Source organism: Sphaerodactylus townsendi, linkage group LG04 (assembly GCF_021028975.2).
Source record: "Sphaerodactylus townsendi isolate TG3544 linkage group LG04, MPM_Stown_v2.3, whole genome shotgun sequence".
Lineage (NCBI taxonomy): Eukaryota > Metazoa > Chordata > Lepidosauria > Squamata > Sphaerodactylidae > Sphaerodactylus > Sphaerodactylus townsendi.
In genome coordinates, this window is record NC_059428.1 from 70935097 (window position 1) to 70953188 (window position 18092).

An 18092-nucleotide genomic window follows, 5' to 3' on the forward strand; every position below is an offset into this window, starting at 1 on the left:
TGGAAGTTATTTATGTTATTAATAAAAAAGAGTTCCAGCTATTTTGGAAAATAGTCAACAATAACCTTTCAAAAGATCCTAGAACTCCATTATGTATTGCTCCTGAGATATGGGAACAATATTTTACTCCCTTGTTTGCAAAGCCCATGAATGCCAACCACAATCTCAAGTTGATAAAGACTGAGCCTTCACCAATTGATTTATGGGCTCAAGTTACCCCAAACATGGTGGCAGCATTGACAGCTAAGACCAAGGAAACCTCCTGGGCCTGATCTGATTCCAAGCAGATGTATTATGGTGGAATAACTTACTTGCTACACTTTTTACTCAAATAAATGCTTCAGAAGTTATTCCGAAGGAATGGAAGCATGCAATAATAGTCCCTACTCATAAAAAGGCCCCAAAGACTAACTACCAACCCATTAGTTTACCATCTACTCTAGGCATGGTGTATACAGATTTTTACTTTCAAAGCGCAGGGACTAGATGGACACGCAATCTATACTTTATCCTGAGCAGGCAGGATTCAGGAAAGGCATCTCAGTCATTGATCACTCCCTCACTTTGTGCCATCTGGTGCAACAATATCCATCTTTCATGGGAGGCAAGCTTTATGTAGCATTTATGGATTTACGAGTCGCTTTGATTCAGTCCCAACATCTCAATTCTTGATTCAGTCCCAAGATCTTGACAAAGCTAGCTAAGACAACAAGAAACAAGAAACCTCTGCAGCTAATCTCTGGGCTGTATGAAAACCTAACAGCACAGGTCCAATACAAGCTGAAGGGTCAGCTGAGTGAACATATTTCCTTATAAAGGTTGTCTTCTAGGCCCTTTATTGTTCAACCTCTATGTAAATGATATGATTCCCTATATTAAGAGCCTTGCAATGCACTCACCTATATTGACTGACTCTGAAACACCAATGCTCATTTATGCAAGCAATATGCTGCTTCTGTTCTGTGAACCTAGTCCTGACAAGAGCATAAAAATGTTGCATGTGTTGTCCAGAGGCAAGTAGCAGGCGTCTTAAGCCTGGCTGCATAAGGCTTAAGCCAGCTTCCTTGTTCCAATCCCCCTTCTGCAGTTAGCCAGGAACTATGGCTTGACTACTGGAGCCAGTTGCCTCCAACCACTGTTTCCCTCAAGCATGAGAAGCCCTCCACGCAGCACCTGATTGCACACAGTCCAGCAGCACTTGCTACCAGCAACAGTGTCTGACTCCCTAAAGCACAGAAACACCAAGCAGGAAAGGAGAGAAGCTGTATTGCTTAACCAGGCATTCATTGCTCAATTACGCACCAGATTATACATTTTGCATGATGACTCAATTGAGAGCTGGGAGAGAAAAAATGGATTTAATTGCACACAGAAGCACCCCATATCCTGACAATATGCAGATCAGACAAACATATTATATTTTGTTTGCAGAATTAAGTTTGTTTGCTACAAAGTTAGTATAATGCAAAAGAGAGATTGTCTCTGTTACAGTTAAGTTCTCTTAAGGCTCTGGTAATTCAAAACAGAGTGCTATTTCATTCACTTCTCACCCCAGCAAACTACTACTGGTTGGTTACAATTATATTTTTCAAAGAACTGATTTCTGCCATGTAATAGATTTTATCAAGGCCACCAGTGCATCTGAGTTTTATTTTGCTGCCAGTTATACTACACAATACTGAATGGGTGTGTGTGTTTTCTATGGCCCAGCTCTGTGGATTCAGCAGTGCTAATGCTGCTTTGCAGAATTTGGCAACCATTGTCAAAACCTCCGGAAAATCATTATGATGACAGGCCATTAAACACCAGCAGTAGTTACAAGTCTCAGAAACTCTGAGAACAACATTAAAAATGGCAGCAGCTGCAGTCGCCAATACAATTTTTAGTCAAAGGCAATTTTCATCACCACTCCAACTTCTTGGTGCTGTGATTCAGCCCCTCTTGGACCTGGACCATGCCATCATGAACCAACCACTCTCCCAGATTGAGGAAATACCTAAAGGCATAGTCCAACAAGTGTAATAGCTTTACATTATGTAATGCATTTTAGTCAAATAAGTTTATTACAAAAGCAGGAGCTATTTTAAAGATAGGTTTTCAAAGAGTTCACTTTAAAGATATTGACAGGAAAATAAGAAGCACCACAAGACAAATCTACCTTTTTGAATTGTTTGTAGATTACTTTACTGACTTGGTCTGAGGGCTGCACTTTGCCAGCAAGCACTGAAGAAAGCATGTTGCCAAGGGTAACCATGCCCAAAATTACACTAAAAGGAAGAGAAGAATTACATGTCAGAAAAGATTTTCTACTAAGTGAAATGTAAGAGTCTCCCTTCTGCTTTCATATTTTAGGTCAGCTTTTTCAGACACTTTCCTCTCATTCTTGAATTCAATAAATGCTTAACCATAAGCTACGCATCAAACACTGCACACATTTACGGTTACCAGACCCCTACCAGTGGGGAAGATCTCCCGCTTTGAGCCCCCTCTCCCTGGCACTGTTCAGCTGCCTGGCGAGGGTCTTACCAAATGAAATTTTTTGCTGGCTTAACCATAAGCTACATATCAAACATTGCACACATTTAAGGTTGCCAGACTCTGCCAGGGGTGGGGTCTCCCACTTTGCGCCCTCTCCCCCAGGCAGTTTTCAGCTGCCTGGTAAAGGTCTCATCAGATGAAAATCAGGTGTTTTTGTCAGCACGATGATATCATTTCCAGAAGTGACATCATCTCATTGCAATAATATGGGAGATGTGCTGGTATTTGGGCAAAACCCTGATAAAAACAGCTGCTACGAGAGTTTTTACTCAAATGCCAGTGCAACCACCACTCTGTTGTGACTTCATTGTGCTGATGACAAGGCCTAAGCATAATTTTCACCTGGTAAAACCCATTTCTCCCAACACCATCCTCCCCTGGTTGCCAGGGGCTACCTGGCAACCTTATACACAACTAGAGAAATCCTAAGCTAAATTGTACGTCTCTAAATCCATTAAAATCAATGGCTTTAGAATGGTGAAACGTGCCATTTTCTTGCTCTAAACTGGCCCTGCCCACTCCCATACCCCCCAAAATGATGGATTAAGTCTATTTTTTATTGTTATCATCTATGACTCACTTTGGTTAACAAAGCAAATTACATTAGTATTTTGTCATGCTTCACTGTCCTTTTTAGACCAGGCATAAACAATCAGTGCTCCAAATGCAGAAGAAAATTAATTTTTTAGCAAAATGAAAAATTCACTACAATTAGTGAAAGCTGAAAACTAAATAATATTTCTTTATCATCATGTTTCCATTTTCCTTTTCTATACAATTTGGATCGTTTGCTTTAGAGGATGTGGTTCTCTTATATCGACACTGCTGTTAGCACAGTGCAACCTTCTTTAGCCAACTGCACATTAACTGGAAGGAACTACAGACACTGAGCTATGTCCTAGTCTGACCTACCTGAAATACAGACCTGCCTACAAACCTCTCACCTACCTGACTAGTTTCAGAGCTAAGGTGCAATTTGGGTTCAGTTAATTCTTTTATGGATCATCTGTTGAAAGAGTTTGGTTTTTAGGAGGTAACAAACTGTGTTATAATTTTAAGATTAGATTTAAAAAGGTAACTGCAACCTCACCTTTCTTTTATCTTCAAGGAAGCATAATGAAAATATCTTTTAAAAGAAAAATGTCAATTGTAGGAGGTTTGTGTCTAAGTCAGGGTCTGATGAGTCTTTAAATCAACTTCAAACAGATTTCTATGCTGGGTCTTTTTCTGCAAATGGAGATGCAAGCTCCAACTCACAGTGGGATGTTCAGACCAGCTACTGAAAAGACAGTTTCCTTTGGAGGAGAAAATCCCAAAAATCCATAGTGTCTTAAGGAAGAAAACCTAAATATGCATATTTGGGAAGGACACCCAACTGTATGCTCTGACAATGGCAGTTTAAAAAAGAGAAAGGGGGAGGGATCATGGCTCACAGGAAGAGCTTATTCAATTGGTACAGAATGCTGCATCTAGGAGATATGGGTTGTAGGGACCATATAGCTCCAATGTTGGCCCATTTACACTGGCTTCCAATTTGTTTCCAGACACATTTCAAGGTGGTGGTCTTGACCTTCAAACCCTACAAGGTTTGGTACCAACATACCTGAAGGATTATGAACCTTCCTGACCTTTACAGTCCTCTTTGGAGGACCTGCTTTGGGTGCTCCCACCACCTGTGATTAGGAGGGTGGTCTTCTCAGTAATGGCTAAGGGTTGTCAGCTCTGCACTGGGAAATTTCTGGATGCTTTGGGAAGGGTGGGGTTTGAGGAGAGACCTCAGTGAGGTTTAATGCCATAGAGCTCATCTTCTAAAGCAGCCTGTTACCTGGAGCTGATCTCTGTTACCTGGAGATCAGTTATAATTCTGGGAGATCTCTAAGCAGTACCTGGAAACTCCTTCCTGGCAACCGGCGGGAGATGTTGGGTAGGGGGCATAGGAGACAGAGATTGGCATCTGTGCATAATGCAGAAGTGTTGGCATAATGCAGAAGTGCACAAGAGGGATACTCCAGCACTTTTTCCTAAATCTCTAGGGCTTCCATAGAGTTTTGGAGAAAAGGCTAGTGTATCTCCCTGGTGTAATGGCAACACTTCCACATTGCACTGGAAGTGATGTCATCATGCATGGACATTGATTGCTCCTCCCCCTTTGGCATGCCTGCTTCCATCCAAACATCTGAGTACTGGTGGACAGATTGCAGGAATCACTGGGAAACTTCTCGCCATTAGTGGACATCTGGGAATCCTATTGGAAACTGGCAACTCTAATCACAGCACCACAGTTCTAGAACTCTCTCGCCCCAAACATTCATCTGCCCCTTTCTGTTACTGTCTTCCACCAGCGGCTGAAGACTTTTTTATTTCATTTGCATTCCCTCAATGAGTTCTCCTTCCCAGTGGCGTAGCGCCCACGGGGTGGGGGCGTTCTGGGGTTGGGTGGCACTCCGGCAAGAGCACAGGGTGTGCGTGTTCTGCCCCTGCTCCTTCCTAACCAACAGTTGTTTTGTATGTATTTACTGTTTTATATTATTTTAACTTTTTAACCTCTTTTAATATTTGTTTTTAATGAGGTATGTTTGGGAAGGGGTATGTTTTAATGGTATTATAATGTATTTTATCATGTAAGTTTGAAATAGTTGGCTGCCTTGGCAACCCTTGTAAGAGAAGAAAGGCAAAATATGAATTTTGTAAATTAAACGAACAAAAAAATAACTTCCTGGCATCTTCTGAAGCAAGTAGTAGGTGATGCAAAAAGACCTCAACTGGAGACTCTGAATTGTCACTGCCAGTCATAACAGGCAATACTGGTCTGGTAGACCAATGGTCTGACTCCGTGTCAGATGGAATCATGTGCTCAAAGCATCACTGGTCAGAACCTAGACTTATGAACCAATTGAAACAAAAAGAAAGCTCATCTCCTGGCCTCATTCTCACCCAAACCCAAACAAGCTACCTGTTTTCACTCCAAAGTGTCATAACCATTATGTATTCCTTGTGGATGAAGGCAAACAGAGTTTTGAGGATTTCTAGGTCTTCTTTAATCTGGCTCGGCCATATCCATTAGCCAACAGTTCTACTCTGCTTCAGGAAAGCAGACCTTCTACGCAATGCACCACCAGCATGCCATTATAGTTTGGGCAAAGATTGAGGAAGAGTCCCATTCCAGATATATATATTTGCATATTGTGGACATATATGAATAGTTCAGCAGGGGGTCTCAAATATGGTGGATAGAGCTGCCAACATTGAGGTGGAATCTACAGAGCTCCCGTTATTACAACTCCAGGAGCAGCTCCGCTGGAGAAAATAGCAGCTTTAGAGGGTAGACTCTATGGCATTATATCCTGATGAAGTCCCTCCCCAAACCCCATTGTCCCCAGGATCCACCCACAAAATCACCAGGTATTTTTCAGATGAGAGCTGGCAACCCTAATGATGGGTCCTGCGTAAGAAAAGCAAAGGACAGGAAATGCCACTGAATGTTGTATGCGTGTAGATACAAGTCCTATAGAATGTGGGTATAGTTGGTGGAAAGAACAATATTTAAATCTCCACTTACCCAGATTCATCAACAACAGGAACCTGGTCAAATCCCTTTTCACGAAGTATTTCAATGGTCTTTTCACAGGTGACACTTGGTAGTACTGTTAGGGGGGCAGAGAGACATAATTCTTGAACTTTCAAGTGCCACCACCTGGGAGAAAAAACAAGTACCAATAAAATCATTCTACAAACAGATTTTATAGCAAGCAGTTTAGGCACTAACTAAGAGTCACAACTTCATTCTTTGTAAATATAAGGTTGTCACAAGCCAATAAGGCCAAATAATACATTTTTTTCTATGTGAACCAAGCATCAGAAAAGGTCATGTTAGGTATTCTGGCATGTGGCTCATTTTCAGGTTGAGTATATGTTAGGGACACTCACTGTATTTGGTCACCATAGTCTGCAAGCACCCCTTTCACATCACATCACTGGCAATTGGGTGACTGGTATGGGATATGTAATATGTACAGTCTACTTTCCACTGTCATCCTTACATACTGACATGAGGGAAAACTTTGCATTTTTAAGGATGCTGCTCACATTTCCAAGTGTACAGGTCACTATGATGCAGACTAAACCTCAATGAACCCTTCCTTAAATGCTGATGAAATGAGAGGGTAAGTGTGACAAGCCTTTTTTACCCTCCTGAGGAGACACCACAACCTCCTAAGATTTTTGGGATCTAGATTTGTTATTGTTAGGTCTTGGAACCTTTAGCCAATAAACGGACTCTGAGGTATTGATCAGAATTTATTGATGAGGTATCAAAGCACCATACTTGGCATACTCTGACAAAACTGGCATTCACAGTCCCCTTTATTGCTTGCTGAAAAACAGTCTTGGGAGCCGAGGCAGACAGTGAGAGAGCCACCTGGCTTCCTGCCCCATGTGATAACTGATGTAATTCTTTTCTCATGGGACAGAGGTGCCAGGGTAAACCTAGTTTCCTACAAAGCATGTGAAGCCATAAAGTAGAGATCAAGGAAAGAATGCCCAGATGGCAGTGGTTACATATAGCAGGCTGGTTACATATATCTTCCGAGCAGCATTGATTTGTTACTTTAGACAGTTACACGGAATGGGAAATGCATCTGAATCACACAGATAACATACCCCTGACAGTTATGAACTATAAATCTTCCCCTCAGTTTCTAGATGATGTAAAGGTAGCAAGTTTATAGGCTTTGGGTTTGCTGCTGTGAGGTAAGTTTTCTGGTGCACAAAGAGATTCTTGAGATTACTGAGGCAGGATTAATAAACAAACAACTAAGAAGGTTTATTTATATACAAATTGGGTTAAAAGAACAAATCAGCAGCACAGGTCTCCAAGTAGACAAAGGAGAAACCTGGCTAACATTTAAACTTGTTGTGGATTCAGAGAGAAGTTAGACTTTTCTAACATGCTAACAGACCCAAACAAGCTTTTACTAACTAGCTATTAGGTTAGATAATCTCTCACACATAGGAGTCCACCCACAACAGTCTGCCCTTTCCCAAGAGTCACACTAAATTTTAAAAGGTCTGCACATCACTAGAGTTAGGCCAAACAGTTATACATTCTCTTCTAGAGATAGAGCTGAACTGCTCTGCCATGTTACGAGCACAGCTACCCTTTACTCTGTCTGCTCCTTTTCCTGGGCCAGACCTAAGCTGTCTCTGCTCTCTTCCTGAGGCAGAACTCCACTCCCTCTTCTCCTGTACTCCCTTCAACATCTCATCCTCCTTCTCAAAGGTGACTGAATGCTGGAGCAACACTCCTATGTGCTAATCTGAGTGGCTGATTTTCCATTCAGGGTCAGGATAGCTTCCTGTCCATCACATAAGAATTATAGCCTTTTCTCTTTTAATATCCCTTTGCTCATTGGTTCAGAACAGTTTCCCAGTTTCCCACCTGCCAATGTTCTACTTCATAACTTTTACAGCTTTTTATCTTTTTATCAGGAGATATAGCATGTTGAAGTGTGAACAAAAATTTCAGTACTGACCTTTTTGTACATTCTTTTAGGGACAAAATCTGTTAAATTGTAAATTCATACACAATCTTTTCTGGGCAAACTATCTGTGCTCCTTCAGAGTCAGTTGTGACTTCTAAGAGCATTTTTTAAAAAAATAACGGAAGATTACCTCTCAGGCAATGACTCTCAGTATGACAAAAGGCTGCTATCTATTTTAAGTATCAGTAGAACTTATCTAAAAATGGGGAAATGGTATTTTATGTGAATGCACAATACCTCCCTCTAATTTGATAACCAATTATGGATACTAAATGACTTTCTGAGTTCATTGGGGCATTTGGACACTACAGTCCACAGATCTTTATTATCTCCTTTCTGCTTCTCACACCATTTAATATATCCAGATTCCAATAATCCGCATAAAATTAAATTAAATAGGCCAGGATGCAAATACTCTCTTACAGAAGAATTTTGGAGATGGAAATATATTTTAAAAGGGGAGGATATATATAACCAGTGCCTAAAGAGAGTCAATGTAAACCACAGTGTTGGAATGAGTTTAGATTTATGTGTATATTCTCCCATGTTACTACTTGTTATAAATATATATGATTATACATAGAGGGGAAATAACATAGCAGAAATATGTGTATGCAGTGTGGGGATATATTTTTAAAAAAGGAAACAGGGAACATGTGCCTCCCAAAAAGCATCCAAAAAGCTTGATGCCCAAGACCCTCATTAAAACAGTGTAACATTATAAAACAAGCAAAAGGCCAGTGTGGAAGATTATGTTTGTGTGTGTGGATAAATCTCATTTTGTTTAACGGCAACCTGTATCATGAGAAATTTGTACTGAACAAAATTTGTACTGAAGCTTTCTTAAGTAATAAATTCAGCAAATATTATGAAGAATAACATAAGAGTGGATTGTGGGATGAGTGGCCTTGTCACAAATACATTTTACTAAAAGACAGTGTGAGCTCACCAGGGTTTGTTAATAATGTCATCTTCTTCTTTCATGAAACCTTTCTGAATCATCCATTTGTCATTCAAGAACTTGGACCTGGAAACCACCAAAAAAACTAAATAAATCACAAGCACCAATTTAAGTTGTACCAACCGTAAAAGTTAATAAATTATGAAGGATAACATGGAATAAAATGCCATTGTTTGCAAACATGATAAAAAGTTCTTAGCCTAAGAGAGACTGTTTATTTATTTGCCTAAGAGATTGCTCTGTCCATCTGAACGCCTGGGAGGGTAGCAGCAATAACAGCAGCAGTAATAACAACAAACCCGGAGGAGGCTGAGAAGACCGGAGATTAATTACTAGCAGCTCAGACGGAGTTCAGACGGTGTCAGATAACGAGGGCCGGAGAGGTAAAGGGCCAGAGAAACAACGAGGTGAGGGGCCAGAGAAACAACAACATAACGAAGTGCCGATATGAGTCCCATGGTGCCCGCAATTCCTCCGGCTTTTACCACCTACCGACTCCGTCTTTCAGCTGTGATTTGGAGCTTCCCCGCCGCACCGGCTTCCTTTGGGCAGCCTTGGCAAGCTGCAACACTGTGGAGAGCCGTAGCCCGGTGCAGCTGAGAGAGAACGGAGTGGTCTAAAGAGGAGACAGAATAACCTAGAACACCCTGGCTGGGATAGGACTGGGGCTGGTGGCAGAAACCCCTTCCTTTACCCCCCAAATACAATCAGCTCAGGGTGTTCTGGAGGAAAAGGAGCTAGGGTCAGTGGCAGCGGCCCTTCTCCTTATTCCCAGATCGAGCGGGAGCCTGGCTGCGACCTCGGTGGGCAAGCCAAGGCAGCTTTGTGACCTAAGTGCCAAGTGTCCCTGCGATCCAGAGAGTGAGGCGGAGAAACCCTGGGACATTACTCTGAACGGGTTGGGGGTTGGGATGCGGTGGCAGAGATTCCCCCCCATCCCTTGGTTCTAACCCTGAATCCGGCTTGAGCTTGCAGTGGTTGAGCCGGGAGTTCTACTGACCTGGGAAGGCAGGTAGAGAGAGCCAAGCAGACCGTAAGTTCCAGGAGACACATTTCTCTTGCTGAATATTTGGGACCTAAAACTCTGCCAGGACTAACTATCAAGGCAGGAGTTTCCTAACGGCTATTACAGCTCCATATACCACCGACCACTTCATTGACTTCCAGTATTAGGAGGTTCGGGGAACTGGTGGCAGCAGTTCTCCCATCCGCAAGGCCTGCAGAATATGATCTAGCGCCCTCTCCTGGCTCTCTTCACGTGGGATGCTGCAGCAGCCTGTAGAGTACTCAACTATTCTGCTACATGGACACTATATATATACTCATCTATGGCCCACTGGGTGAGAGCTTTGGGGCATTTACATTCATACCCATCTATAGCCCACTGGGTGAGGAGCTTTGGGGCAATTATATCCCACATAGGTGGAAACTCCAGGACATTATAAGGCGTTCCTTTCTCATTGCTTTAACCACTGCCTATAATTTGCTATTGTAATTGTTATTTGTGATTGCTGTTTGTGGGGGGTTGTATTGGGGGGGTGGTTAATGTTAGTATATTGTAAGGTATTGGAGTGAGTTTGCTCAGCCACATATTGTGAAATAGTACTGATTTAATTTGGTTAGATTAGGAATAGGGACTGGAGTCCACTATAGTGGGAGGAGTCTAGTAGGCTTTACAGATTAGGGAAATGGAAGCAAGATGGGAGGAATTGGGGCACCATGGTTAAAGCTGAGGGATCCCAGTACTAATGGGACGGGAGTAAGTATAGCGTAGGCGGGCGGCCATAATGATAGACAGCGGACGCGAAGTAGATGTGCTCACTGCTTGCTTTCTGACCTCCGACCTATCCCTAGGAACGCGAGGGATGGTGGCTGGGCTCAGGGATACTCTGCTTCGGCTCTGGTGCTGATTAATGCCAGGCCCAAACACAATCAGACCGCCGCACTCCGGGGTTCTCTCGGAGATCTGCGAATGGACCTGGCTTTGTGTCACCGAAACCTGGAGTGCGTGAGGGCGAGACCGTAGGCCTTATTTGCGGGTCAGCGCCCCCCAGGTTCTCGCCAAGCAAGTGCCTCCACCAGTCTCGAACCCAGGGCCGGGGGTGTAGTGGGTGTAGCAATGTTCATCCGCTAATTCCATTCCCTTCAGGGCAGTCCCCGTCCCGGAGATCACCCGGCATGGAGTGTGTCGGCCTGGAGTGGTTGGCCATAGCGGAGAGGTTGGCCCGGTCCTTCTGGTGTACCCGGTCACCTAAGCATGCACCGGGGGACGGCCTTCTGGCGTGCTGCTAGAGGTGGTGGCCGCATCTAGGTTGAGGAGTTTCTGGAGGCTTATTGTCCTGGGTGACTTCAATGTCCAATGCGTCGACACCGCCTCATGTATAATGACTGGCTGCAGACCTAGTGTCATCCCTTAAATGGCGCAATTTAGGCCTCTCCTTAATAAATTCTGGCCCCCCCACCCATGAGGCTACGGGCACACGCTGGATTTGGTCTTTGGGTCGGGGGGTTAATCCTGAGTGCAGATCCTCTATTGATAGGAGTGCCATGGATCCGACCACTCATGCCCCTGAAGCTGCTGGTTTGACATGCTGCGCCGCCTCTGTCTAGGCTGACGGGCTGATTTATGCCCGCCTCACCACAGAGACTTATGGATCCAATTGGTTTCCTGAATGCTCTAAGGGACCCCTGAACTCCGCCGCACACTCTCGATGAGCAAGTGGAGGATTGAATTCCCGCCTCTCTGAGTGCCATTCGAGACTGTTGCTCCCCGAGCAGTCCTCTGGGCGCTCCGCTCACGGCAGGCTCCATTGGTATACAGAGGAGCTAGCGCCAGATGAAACGCGGGTGCTCAGACGCTCTAGAAGCGCAGTGTGGGAGGAAAGCTCGTGGACGAAGCTGCGCTTGCGAACATCCTATAGGACGTTTATGAGAGAAGCTTCTATGAGATGGCGGCGACGGCGAGGCGCTAAGAGGGTTTTCTTCTCTCTCTTCCCTCTCTCGCATCTGCTAGCTCTCGCCCGGCTCAATTGTTTCGGATAATTCCGGATCTTTGACCTCTTTATCAGAGGGTTCTACAAATCGTGGAATTGGCTAGCTTAGCTGTGAGGGCATTTATGAGCTTTTTTGCAGACAAAGTCGCTGTCATTCGGGGCCTGCCAGGACCTTCCTGCCACCTTAACTACAATTCAGTGAACTGGAGGCTCCCTTGCCGCCTTTCCTGGCCCTTTGTTTGGCCCGGGTTTTCCCCTGCTCTCCGAAGCTGCTGTTGACAGGGATTCTTGGCTGCTGTTAGACCTACTACCTGTCCTCTGGATCCGCAGTGCCCTCTCCTGGCTAATTAAACTTGCCGGGAGGAGTTAATGACCCCACCTAAGTTGAAAAAATCATCAATGACTCTCTTGAAGGCAAGGAGTCTTTCCAGATGGGTTGAAGGAGGCAGTGCGTAACCGGCCCACTCTTGAAAAAGACCATGCGTTAGATCACTGATCTGGCCAATTACCGCCCCGCTCTCGAATCTTTACGCTTTCTGGGGAAGGTAATTGAGAGAGTGGTGTTAGAGCAGCTCTTCAGTGGGTTTCCCTGGATGAAACATCAGCTTCCGACCCCTTCCAGTCCGGCTTCCGTGCTGGGCATGGAGACGGAGAGGCGGTTCTCGCCGCTGTCACAGAGATACGCTCGTGATGCAACTTGACCGAAGAGCGGATCGGCGCTGCTGGTGTTATTGTTAGATCTCACCCACGAAGCGTTTGATGTGGCTTCGGACCTTCACTCTACCTTTTGGCCCACTCGGGCCTGTAGCCGCCTCACGGGGAGTCCGGGGCAACTGTCCTTCAATGGATTGTCACAGGTTCCTCCGGGGGCGGAGTCAGCAAAGATGTGGTGTGGGGACAAAGCTTCCCAGAGGTGCTCCGCTTCATTGTGGTGTGCCTCAGGGGAGGCATTGTTGTCCCCACTGTTATTTAACATCTATACCGGCGGCGCTACCCCTTGCTCAGTTGGTACGGGAGCTTTGGGCTGGTCTGCCAGTCAGTATGCTGATGACACTCCAGCTCATTCTGTCGATGGATAGGCGGGAGCTGTCACCGCCCTGCAGCTCTACAGCATTGTTTGGAGGCGATTGCCGCTGGTTGGTTACAACAGAGCAGGTTAAAACTTAATCCCTATCGAAGACGGAGATCCTCTGGCTTGGCCGGGAGGAGATTGGGGAATTCCAGCCCGCCCGGTGTGGGAGGGGTCACATTGGCGCCCGACCTCCTCTGTTCGCAGAGCTCTGGTGGGGTCCCACCTGGGATTCGCCTTCTTTCAATGGAGACCCAGGTGGCTCCATACAACCCGGGTATGCGTTTTTCCATCTTCTCGACAGGCCCGACGGCTGGCTCCCTTCCTCTCCAACGCTGACCTAGCCAACTGTAGATCCATCTGCAACGGCTGTCAAACCTCCAGGCTAGACTATTGTAACTCGCTCTACGCTGAGCCTTCCCTTGCGTCTGATTCGAAGCTAAAACTGGTCCAAACAAATGCAGCTGCACCGCCTGCTCACAGGCAGTGCACCATCTGGGATCATATCCAGCCTGTGTTGCACCAATAGCTGCATTGGCTCCCCAGTGGAGTTCCGAATCATCTTCAAGGTGTTGGTGTTGACCTTTAAGGCCTTACGCGGCCCTGGGACCCTCGGTACCTTCTCGGGACCGTGACATGATACCCCATATGTCCTCCCGAAAGGCTCGCACCTTCTGGCGCTCAGCAGAGGCCAATTTACCTGGAGATCCTCTGGCCCCTCAATGATGCTGGGCTGGTTAGCTCCCACTCGGGCCAGGGCCTTTACGGCTCTGGCCCCTGCCTGGTGGAACACTCTACCACCAGCTGTCCGGGCCCTGCGGGACCTTGGAGAGTCTCCGTAGGGCCTGCAAGACCGAATTGTTCCACCGGGCCTTCGGAGAGACCAGCCGCTGAGGGTGCCCTGCTTTCATCCTCCCCCTGCTGTATAGGGTCCCTAACATCATCGGGACCCATCACTCTTCTTGGGAGGGTTGCATATGGGTTCGTGGGATACTGTTTTAGAATGAAAATTTTAAACTTTTATATATTTATGTTTATATATGCTTTTATATTGTTCACCGCCCTGAGCCCTTTTGGGATAGGGCGGTATACGAAATCAAATAATAAATAAATAAATAAATAAATAAATAAAGAGATGGCCCTTTAGTCAGACCAACTTTAAAGGTTCACCTGAGGTAAGAAAACCAATGTGACACCTAAGCTAACACAGCCTTCCAGAAGCCTACTTTCTTGTGGCATGTAGCATGTCTGGAAAAGGACAAAAAAAATATCAGATGATACATTATGTAGAAAAGTTGAATAGGAAGAGTCCAGAAGCATTTGTAGAGAGTTTCTGAGAATGAGAGGAGTTCATAGAGAAATGGAAGGGAGCTATATAAGCAGTGTAAATGAGTGTGGGCTTCATTCAGGATTGTACGACCTCAGGTGACCATCTTGGTAAACAGAATGACTCATCCATGCTGCTGTTGTAAATACCATAGAGGTCCATCCTGCCCAACTACTGGCCATGGCACTAATTGGGTAACAATCAGATAGAAAGAGGACTTGTGCTATCATCCACAGAGATGACACCAAATCCTTAACTGTTAATGCAACTACACAGGATAAACCTACAGTGATGCTGTTCCCACACTGCTGGTATAACATCTTAAATGCAACTTGGTGGTAGAAAGTGCTTTCAAGTCACAGATGACTTATAGCAACCCTGTAAGGTTTACACAGCAAGAGATGTTTGGAGGTGGTTTGCTATTGCCTGCCTTCGGGTGGGCTGAGAGAATTGTGGGAGAACTGTGACTGGCTCAAGGTCACCCAGCAGGCTTCATGGGGAGAAGTCGGGAATCAAACACGGTTCTCCAAGTTATAGTCCACATGGGCACCTTAACTGCACATAAATGTTGTGCAATTTTGATTCTTGTTGACACCACAGTACAGTTGGTAATGTTAGGACATCTTACATACATTTTGCATTTCCCCTACAAAAAAGACACCAAAAACCACAAAAAAGCATTTTTAGATTAAATTTGAGTTCCAGGTTGGCTGAAAGGATATAAACATTTCCTGTGAGAATATTTCAACCCAATTATGCTCAGGATAGGCTTGTGGTTTGTTTCTTACATGTAGTTCCTGATAGAGTCAGGAAGGATGACAACACAGCGTTGGTTCTCCTTCAGTTGTTTGGCTGCCTTCACAGCAACAGACAGGGCACTGCCTGAGCTGCCCCCTGTCAAAACACAAAGGACACTGCCAGACCTCCACAGAAGCCATTTTGAAAATGCAAGTATGATAGGAGACAAAATAGATAAGAGAATCTGGGTTCAAAATCGTTTGGACACCTACTCTAAGCACCCAAAGATACAGTTGAGTGCAAACTACTATCCTTGTAACTATAAGGAAGTTATCAAAGTCAGTTGGCCCTATGTTGCAATCTTTAAAATGGAAATTATTATTAAAAGAAATTATGTAAAATATATGCAAATGTAAATGTGTTCTTTGCTTGGAACAGTTCAATGTAGTGCTTTATATTTTTCCCTCTAAAGCTCAGAGACACTCTGATTTTTTGCTACTGCCATACATAATGACATGCTCTGAATAGGGTTGCCAGGTACACACAGGCAGCCAGTGGGGAAGTGGATAATAGAAACTGTTTTTACCATAGAGTGTAAATGAGCCTAGAGTTGGTCAACTGACCAACCAAAAGGGATGGTGTCCAAGGATGCCATTTGGGTGGCCTGTTGGGTGGAGTGGCAATGCTAGAGCTGGGGTTCTCTGAAACTCCGTGACTTCTGGCACCCTTGGGCTGCCTTGCAGGTGGGCTGCCCCTGAATTAGGGATGCTGACCTCCAGGTCAGACCAGGGATCCCCTGAGAAGTATAGCTCATCTCCAGACTTCACAGATCAATTCCCCTGGAGAAAATGGATGCTTTAGTCACAGGTGTCAAACTTGCAGCCCTCCAGATGTTCATGAACTACAATTCCCATCAGCCTTTGCCAGTATAGCCAATGCTCATGTTGGGAGGGACTGATGGGAATTGTAGTTCATGAAAATCTGGAGGGCTGCGAGTTTGACACCTCTGCTTTAGATGGTGGACTCTACAACGTTGTACTCCACTGAGGTCTCTGTCCTCCTCAGCCTTCATCCTCAAATCTCCAGGAATTGTCAGATATGCATCTGGTAACCCTATTCCCCCCATCCCCCACTGGAGGCCACAGGGAACCTAGCAACCCTACCCTAAATATTAGCAGAAGCGCTGCAACATGTGATGTAAAATTTTTATCTGTGGGAACTACTGCAACCCTTTGAGTGTTTATTTGAGCTCTGATGGTTGCAGAAATTGCCACAGGAAAGAACCAGCAGCTCCCAGCCCACATTTGAAGCTGTTCATGCAGAAAGTTGTAGAATAAGAGAAGGTAAAAGCTGGCCCCAACAGGCAGCATCCCACCACTGTTTTCTCCGCCATTGCCATTGCGTTGGCTACCAACTCTATATATTAAAAGCCTGATGTCTTTAACAAAAAAAAATCCCCCTCAGACGGTGCTTACCACATAGCAGTCCTTCATCTCGGATTAACATCCGAGCAAATGAAAAAGATTCCTCATCACTACATTTATACCATTTGTCCACCAACTAGAAGAAAGGGGAGGGGAGAAAGGGGAATAAAAACATATGTACTAAATCCATGTCAGTAATGATACACACTTTCTCCATTCTACACTGTAGAATGCCAATGCTAATGAAATATAGGCTAGAGAAGGAGAAACTGATTCTAGACGGGAAACGGTCTTCACAATTCCTATTTTCTAGTCCTGGAGCACCTACTATCGACAATCTATGTGAGTATACCAGGTTTTGACTTCATTTGTTTTACAGCCTTCACAGAACATGGTCTGGCTTGCCCACTTAGGCCTTCAAAATTATAAACCAAGAAACTGCAAACATTGGCAAAAGATTTTTCAAATGTAAAGACAAATGAGCAGTTTTGTCTGTTGCTCCCTCTTCAGTGCAACTGCCCAAATTGCAGGGCTTTTCCCTCCATGGGGCTTCTCATCCCTAGCATCTCTTTTCTGGAGTTCACAAGAGGCAGCATGGAAAAGGTGGGAGATTCACCTCCACCAGTGTTTATTATTATTATTATAAGATCTAATCTATAACCCATCCAATTCATAATGCCTTTCTATGTGATAATTTTGTTTTTCTGTTAATTTAGGGTTGTCAGTTGCAGATTGGGAAATACCTGGAGATTTTGAGGATGGAACCTGAGGAGGCTAGAATTTGGGTTGGGGCATAATGCCATAGAGTTCTCTTCCAAAGGCACCATTTTCTCCAGGTGAACTGATCTCTGCCACAGGGAGATCAATTGTAATAGTGGGAGATCTCGAGCTACCACCTGGACGTTGGCAACCCTATGTTAACAGGAGTGTCTCAGAATACTGAATACCTTGCCTAGATAACGCAAAGCCTTGCAGACATTAATAATTAAATGTTAAAGGAAAAAGGTCATTGCTTACTCCTGAAAGTGGGGATTTATAGGAAGCAATTCTTTCTTAGACTTAATGCAAATAGATTTTAAAAAAAAAACACAAAGAAAAAGCATAAAAGGTTCTGAACAGTTTTAGGTGTGCATGTATGTAATGGGTGAAAAGAAAAATTATGGCTAGTATCCAAAGGCCAATGTGCAATGTTCTACACATGCATACAAAGGATTTTTTAGCCCTCCTCCACCATAACGGAAGGCTGACACTCTAGAGCACAGATGTCAAACTTGCAGCCCTCCAGATGTTATGGACGACAGTTCCCATCATCTCCTGGGGATGATGGGAACTGTAGTCCATAACATCTGGAGGGCCGTGACTTTGCCACCTATGCTCTAGAGCAGGGATCTGCAATCTGTGGCTCTCCAGATGTTCATGGATTACTATCGGCCATGGTGGCAGGGGCTGATGGGAATTGTAGTCCATGAACATCTGGAGAAACGCAGGTTGCAGACCCCTGC

General features: G+C 44.7%; 1 protein-coding gene across 2 annotated transcripts in view; it reads right to left on the reverse strand.

Annotated features, from left to right (window-relative positions):
• Positions 1-18092, reverse strand: part of LOC125431702 (cystathionine beta-synthase-like protein) — a 55134-nt gene that overhangs the window by 6620 nt on the left and 30422 nt on the right. The window contains exons 10-15 of one of the 2 annotated variants that reach the window (XM_048494737.1): positions 16642-16726; positions 15217-15322; positions 9028-9105; positions 6098-6232; positions 2159-2267; positions 1303-1338 (exon numbers count right to left, since the gene is read on the reverse strand). In XM_048494737.1, coding sequence (XP_048350694.1) covers positions 1303-1338; positions 2159-2267; positions 6098-6232; positions 9028-9105; positions 15217-15322; positions 16642-16726 — 549 coding nt within the window. The remainder of the gene's footprint in view (positions 1-1302; positions 1339-2158; positions 2268-6097; positions 6233-9027; positions 9106-15216; positions 15323-16641; positions 16727-18092) is intronic. The other variant, XM_048494738.1, reaches the window with a different exon arrangement.